Here is a 7,527-nt window from a genome sequence, read left to right as displayed (position 1 = left end):
GAGAGAAAATATATATAATTATTTGATAATTAATATGTGAAAAAATATATTCAAATAAAAACAATGATAGAATGAATTACCATCAAACATTTTGTTAAGTTAGCATAAGATGTAAAACATTGTTCAACAGACAGTAACATTTTTTAGATTTAGTATATTATATGGATACATGAGATAAAAGGAGAAACATAAAAATATCTCAAAGCAAAACGGAGAGAATAATTGATAGAAAACCAAAAGTATAAATATTAGTCAGAATTGTACATTATTTGTACTTTTAATTAAAGATTAAAAGGAAATTTAAATTGATTGCAAGACTTTTTCTACACAATCATGCTTTATTCAAGATAAGACAATTATAAATTTATAATTGAATCTTAATATTTAGGGGTGTTCATGGTTTGGTTAATCCAAAAATTAAACCAATTTTTTGGTTAACCAAAAATATAGTATTGGTTAATTAACCAAATTGGTTTTACATGATGAAACCGGTTATTAATCGGTTAGTGAATTTCAAAAATCAAAATCGGTTTTTAACCGGTTATTAAAATAAAACCGGTTTTTATATAAAAAACTGATTTTTGTACTAAAAAACCGGTTTTTGTACTAAAAAATCGGTTTTTGTACTAAAAGAATTAGTTTTTATACCATAAAAATGGTTTTTACATGTAAAAATAAATTTTTACACAAAAAACCGGTTTTTTATACTAAAAAATTGGTTTTTATACCATAAAATTGGTTTTTACATGTAAAAATAGATTTTTACACAAAAATTAATATTTTTACATACAAAAATCCAAAATTTTAAACATTTTTTTAATTGAATTTTTTTAATCTAATTTTTTTCTTTCTAAATTATACAAGTAACATTTGTAAATAATGAAGTCCCTTCCATTGCTTTGGTTCCTTTATCTTTCTTATCTCTTTTCAATATTTTCTATAAATAATTTTTTTCTCTTTCTCTCTCTCTCTCCTCTTCTCTTTCTTTTCTCTCTCTCTCTCTTTCTCTCTCTCTCTCTTCCATTTTTCTCTCTCCTCCTCTCTTTCTCTTCTCTCTCTCCCCCTCCTCTCTATCTATCTCTCTCTCTCCCCTTCCCCCTCTTTCTCCCCCTCCCCTTGAGGAGAGATAGAAAAAGGGGAGAGATGATTAGAGAGAGAAAGGGGAGGAGAGAGGAAGAGAGAGAACGGAGGGGGAGAAAGAGGGCAAGGAAAGAGAGAGAGAGGAAGTGAGAGAGCAGAGAGAAGGAGAGAGAGATAGAGAGAGAAGGAGAGAAAGAGAGAGGGAGAGAGAGAAAGAGGGAAGGGGAGAGAGAGGGAGAGAAGGGTGGAGAGACAATGGAGAGAGAAAGAAAGACGAGGTGGAGAGAGAAAGAGAGAGAGAGAGAGAGAGAGAGAGAGAAGGAGGAAGAGGGGAGAGAGAGAGAAAGAGAGGAAGAAAGAGAAAAAGAGAGGAAGAGAGAGAAAGAGGGAAAGGGAGAGGAAGGGAGAGAGAGAGAGTATGTAATTTGGTTTTGAAATTATATTTTGATTTTAATTTGGTTTTGGTTTTAGTTAACCGGTTTAAAAACCGGTTTTTTTAAATTTGATTTTGGTTAACCAATTCTAAAAAATATGGATATAATTTTTAAATTGTTTCATTAAAATGTGGTTATGATTTTTTAACCTATTAACCACATTTTGGTTTTTTTATGAACACCAACACCAGTAAGATAATAAATTAACAATTCTTCCAAACTATCACCATTTTTAAGTAATCACTAACTACTAAATTGTTTAAAGTTCTAACTCAAAAAAGAATCTTCATCGACTAACTACAACCAAGTTTCTAAATTTTCATTTAATTTCTTGAGCTACAAAAATAATGACAGATAAATTTAGTAGGGTTAACTACATATATTAGACATGAAAACTCCCCACGATCAATATTAACAGATACCACATTCCCACTTAAAAACAGCCACAAAAATAACTGCAATAAACCAAAATAATGCACAAAGTTTGCTTCATTTTCCGCAATATAACATCCTCCATCGTGCCTACGGCCGTGCCGCCATCAGCTCCATCTCTATCACCATCATCATTGTCTCCACTACTGCCACTCCGTATTATTAGACATTAACATCATAAATCCCCAAAACAAACATGGTCAGTTGGTCACATATCACATATATAACTTAAAGCAGCAACATAAAGATCTACAATGAATATAGTGCACAAAGTTTCATTACTTGCCAATGACCAATCCTACAGGTTGATACTTGATAACATGAAAATCCTATATTATATTACAGGCACAGCTAAGGTGCAGTTTGGTAACAGTTCATCAACCAAAGTATTGGCATAGGCTATGATACAATTAACTAGCTAGTATGACTGTGTAGAGTGAAGATGATCATCCAATCTCACGCAATATAGAGAGGGAAACCACAAAAGCCTTTTCATCTTGTTTAAGGTTATAAAGACTGCATAGAGGTGAACCTGCAACCATCCATGCAAATCTGCATTTACCAACTTGCTTCACTGCCATGGCATGGTCATAAGTAACATTATACACAGCCAAAGCATCATTATAAATATCATTTATGTCTCTTGCACTATCTTCCATGTTGTCAGCACCACCATACAGTTTCTACGCAAAAAGGAAAATTCCCATCAGCACACACTGTTCATGGTAACATCCAGGGAGTAAAAAAAATGTGCTTACATATAGAATGAGGGTATATACAAATAATATAACTAGAAAAATATGAATTTCACCTGCTTATAATATTTGATGACTTCATCTGCCTTCTCTTTGGAAGCATCTTTGTCATTTTCTTTGTCTCTTAAGGCAGCAGTCATATCACTCTTATACTCCTCATATAAATTTTGCCAATTTTCCAAACTTGTTTTAGGTACTTCAATATCAAAACAAGGGAGTTTTTTTATTTCTGGTAACATGGACAGGACGATAATCAGCATCCATAAAATGGACAGATTGTACATCACCTTATATAAAGTACTTGGAGGAAAATAAATAAATAAATAAATCATGAAGGTAAGCTGCAAAACCACGTTAAGGTTGCTACCTTATAACCAGAAGATTGCAAGTTTGAATCTTCATAAACACCCCCTATCCTCTATGAAAAAGTAGAGCAATATACATCTATCATCCCGGGACCTTGCCAGATGATAATGTTATTTGCTTGACAATCCTTTTCTATATTTATATAAATACATAAATACCTGACTTAAATGCAAGTACTCACCTATTGCAGAATCTTCTTTATGTTGCCATCTGAGAACCTCATCATATATCATTCCTAACACAGAGGTTGAAGTGAATGATTTCTCCTTTTCCATATAATGTGGGAACAATTCTGCAGACAACTCTTTTGGGACTTCAATCTGTTGATAAAGTACATGTTTCAGAGTTCAGACTGGAAAACACAGATGGTATTCATTCTGGAAAGCATTATTTGTAAATATTTACATCAATAAAACCAAATTCAGTGATGTCATCTATTTGACCATACAGCACCAGAAACATGATTTTTCAATCCTGAAACGAACATTTAAATAGTAGAAAACTGAAAACCACGGATGATAGAATAAAGGATATGAAATTATTGCATCTATTGGCAATGACTGGCAACAAATGAATAAGAGAAGTTTGGGACAATTGATCAGAAGAGAAGAGACATGCACCCAGATTTGCACGCCATAATGAACATGCAAAGTAGAACACGATAAATTCTAATATTTACAGATAACAAAGTTCATCATGATAACAGTAAATTTAATCAAGTAATGAATGCATTGCACACAATCCAAGATCATAAAATCCCATGATTGCCAAGTGAGAAGAAGCATTCACACAACTGCTAATTGCTTGGTCAAGAAAAGTCATCGAGTCCACAAGCAGACACCAGATATAAAGCAATAATAGAATGATACAGTCAAACTAACCTTACGACCACTTTTCTTCGGAGCATCCAATGCCATATAATATATATTAACCAATCTAATTATGTTTTCCTTCACTCGTTCCTTCTCCTCTTCATTTCTTATGGTCAAAAATCGATCCATAAGTGCCATCCAGCTCTCAGCAGCCACACCTATTGCATTGCTGAAAGGTACAAAAATAAAATAAAATAAAATCCCTAAGATCAACTGGAATTGTGTTCCACCAACAGCCTTGTTACCTGGATTCGCTATGTTATTCAAGTATTACATGTAACGAGTACAGGATAAGGTGTCTAAATCAGCATAAAAGAGTGGTCATCTAGTAGATATGAGTATGACGCACGTATTTAAATCTAATTTTGCCTGCAGTACCTTGCACAATTTCGACTTCGGAAAGCAGATATACAACTAGAATTCTACAAATTTATATATATCTCTGCAAATTCACCTTGGTTCAAATCGAGTCTTTAGGTATAGTCTAAAAAGCTGTTCCTCAAATTCCTCAGAAGACATATCACGTGGTTCTTTAACACTTGGTTCTTTATCATGTGGTTCTTTATCATAAGGCTCTTCAGGTCGAGTTTCGATCCAAGGATCACTCTGTCTGAAGTATTTTAATAGCTGCAGCATTTCAAACTTTGAATGGTCAAATTAAACTACTTTAAAGATCCTCAGAGAATAACATGCACATATACATGCAGACAAATAGCAAATAAGAAGGGTATATTCCCCCAGAAGAAAAGTTCCATTTTGTGAAGATAATGGGACAACAATGCAATAAACAAATTTAGAGAGAAGAATAAATTGAATTTCAAACAGAGATTGGAACCTCAGAATTTTGTGAAACCCAGTACATGTCTCCATCAAAATCACCTCCGGCAATCTCATCTGCCACAGAGCGAGGGCCAACACATGGGAAGAAAATTGCATACTTGCTATCGCCAACATAAGATTTTAGTTCCTCCACAGGTACCGCATCCATTCTGTGAATGTCCCCAAAATGTAAACCTGGATTTCTGTAAACTAACACTTCCCCTGTAATTGGGCCATTTTCACTACAAAGAAAAGGAACAATCAGCTCAGACATAATAATATTAAATTGCAAAAATTATTCCATTTTTTTAAAGGAACGCTATAGAGCATGATGCAGCTAAACATGCTCATTGCATTTTGTTCTACTCAATATTGCATACAGTTCATTCTTGGCGAAAATGGCCATTTTCACTACAAGGATGTATGTGTCAACAAGACAAATATTCTGTTTTCATTAGTTTTGAATATCAAATACATCTAAAATTTAGAAAATTTTCTGGATAAAAGATTAATTAATTCCAAAGAGTAAAAGATTTATGCTTACTGAATTACACAAACTTGATTTCTTTCTAATTTTCCAGTCGGATCAACAGTCCCCATCAAATAGAAAGAATCCGGTATATATATCTTCCCTCCTCTAAGCTTCTTCATTTCCTCCTTTGCAAATACGGACAATTGAAACTGCAAATGTGGCTCTTCAATAGGAATCCCACATAAGATCATTCGCAACGCAGTGAAGTCATCCATCTCACCATGGTTTAGAGCAACTGCATGTAAATGATGGTTAGAAAGCTTTGCTTGGTGAGATTTCAACACATTTAAAACAGTAAATTAATTTAACTCTTATCCAAAGACCAAAATAACTAAATAAGTAAGACCTTGATGAAATATGACTAAATATATCTTATTAATCTGCATGAACAACCTCTAAATGCAGCGCGCTTATTAGAGAAGATTTGGTCAACATCTTTCAGATTATCCTCAAGTACTTCTATGAAGTATTCATTTGGAACTCCACCATAGCTTAGAAGTGCAATGAGATATTTAGACAAGAATGACCGATTTGGGTGATTGCTGAAACATGTGGAACTTTAGTTAGTGATTTCTCTCCCTAAAAAACAGTAGATATTTTGCTTCATAAGAAAAAGCTTGAACAATCTACTATCTATTATCGGTTGCAAACTTTGGGCAACATAGAATCATCAAATAGTGTCCTTATGGATTTCTTTCAATAGAAAAAGATAGCGAGTAACCATTTATATTCGTTTTATCAAATAAACGACTACTGCGCTAGGGGCTAGCCTTGGCAAACCTTGTAGCCTTTGGACTTGGAAGTTCCTAGTAAAAACTCTAGGAACAACCTCTCTGGATGCATACATCTACCTTCACCAAACTCCACCAGGTGAAACCCTCATCTCCTCCAAGCACCCTTATTAAGGAAATCATTATATGCCTCTTTAGCCCATTTATATCGAGGATTATTAGTAAATGGTGAAACGTAAATATAAACAATAAAGCACAGCATTGAAAGGGCTCATTGGTCAATAGTCTGGTGAAATGCTAAAGTTGCACATCCAGATGAAACACATAAATCGAGAAAAGCAAATACATTATCCCTTAACAAGTAATATGTGATTGGACATATACTTTATCAGCTTCTGAACTAATTTAATTATCAAAATAATGATAACTAAGACAAAATACTAGCAGGAAAGGTGATGATGTGAAAAACCTCGTTCCCACCACTTCTAACGAATCTATGCTTGGAGCATTCGCAAGTTCTTTGTCGGTCTTAACTTTAATCATTGAATCCCGAACCTGGATTGTCCTAGGAGGAAGCTGCACGATCATCAACCCATATATATATTAGGGACAAAAAGTATACTTTACGCTAATATTTTTCTTTATCTAGAGAAAATAAATTATTTTATAGAATAGACCACAATACCGATCCAATTCTAAGTAGAGAGTATGTCAAGCACCTCTAGTAACCAGGAAAAATATATTGGAAAGCTAAAATACCAGCATGCCCTATGTGGATAAATTTGGGAATATACACTTCTATAATATAGTCCACCAATGCTTAATTGCAACAATATAAACATGTCACCTATGTTATCCTTCTCATCATTATAATACTACATGTTCAACTTAATCATTGAAAACCAGAATAAACACAGTGGAGTAAAACATTGAAATACCAAAATGTACAAATATCTTATGATCTACACAGTTATAATTTACATATCAATTCAGACAGCTTAAAAAGCACTCAGCAAACTAGGTGTTCCATAATATTGACTAGATAAACATATGCCAAAGAGGAAATCATGATTTTTAAAAACAAGAGTTGTTCAAAAACATACCGTATAATTAACCACAAGTGTGCCTTTAATTGCAGAACCCTTGTGGAAGAGACGGCACTGGATCATCAAAGGCTTTATGGGCAAAAGGGAAAATTATAAATTCTATTAGGACAATATCCAGGCATATGACATGAACAAGCAATACAAAAACGTCATTGCAATATTAAAACTGGCAAGGAAACCACAGAAATTGAGCATCTCCCATTGTATCATCAAAAGCTAACAGACTGGGAATTTCATAAGTTTAATGACAGTCATAAGCACAGAATACTCACAAAGGGGATGGATCATAAAGCATATTAAAATATTTCTTACCATATAAAATTTGTCATTTACTTCACCAGGAAATACCAACAAAAGGAGAACCAGAATATGATAAAGTACAGGGAAAACATATTTCACC

General features: G+C 33.6%; 1 protein-coding gene across 2 annotated transcripts in view; it reads right to left on the bottom strand.

The window, feature by feature from the left end:
* LOC107622585 (probable RNA-dependent RNA polymerase 5) overlaps window positions 2,151-7,527 on the bottom strand; it is a 9,133-nt gene continuing 3,756 nt past the window's right edge. For both annotated transcript variants that reach the window (XM_016324536.2, XM_016324537.2), the window contains exons 9-18: window positions 7,125-7,196; window positions 6,491-6,597; window positions 5,684-5,832; window positions 5,303-5,525; window positions 4,775-5,000; window positions 4,394-4,566; window positions 3,949-4,108; window positions 3,249-3,387; window positions 2,758-2,930; window positions 2,151-2,629 (exon numbers count right to left, since the gene is read on the bottom strand). In XM_016324536.2, coding sequence (XP_016180022.1) covers window positions 2,393-2,629; window positions 2,758-2,930; window positions 3,249-3,387; window positions 3,949-4,108; window positions 4,394-4,566; window positions 4,775-5,000; window positions 5,303-5,525; window positions 5,684-5,832; window positions 6,491-6,597; window positions 7,125-7,196 — 1,659 coding nt within the window. In that variant the 3' untranslated portion in view covers window positions 2,151-2,392. The remainder of the gene's footprint in view (window positions 2,630-2,757; window positions 2,931-3,248; window positions 3,388-3,948; window positions 4,109-4,393; window positions 4,567-4,774; window positions 5,001-5,302; window positions 5,526-5,683; window positions 5,833-6,490; window positions 6,598-7,124; window positions 7,197-7,527) is intronic.

This window comes from Arachis ipaensis, chromosome B10 (assembly GCF_000816755.2).
Source record: "Arachis ipaensis cultivar K30076 chromosome B10, Araip1.1, whole genome shotgun sequence".
NCBI classification, from domain to species: domain Eukaryota; kingdom Viridiplantae; phylum Streptophyta; class Magnoliopsida; order Fabales; family Fabaceae; genus Arachis; species Arachis ipaensis.
Note: the sequence above shows the minus strand (reverse complement) of the source record. Positions and strands in the feature narration are given on the sequence as shown.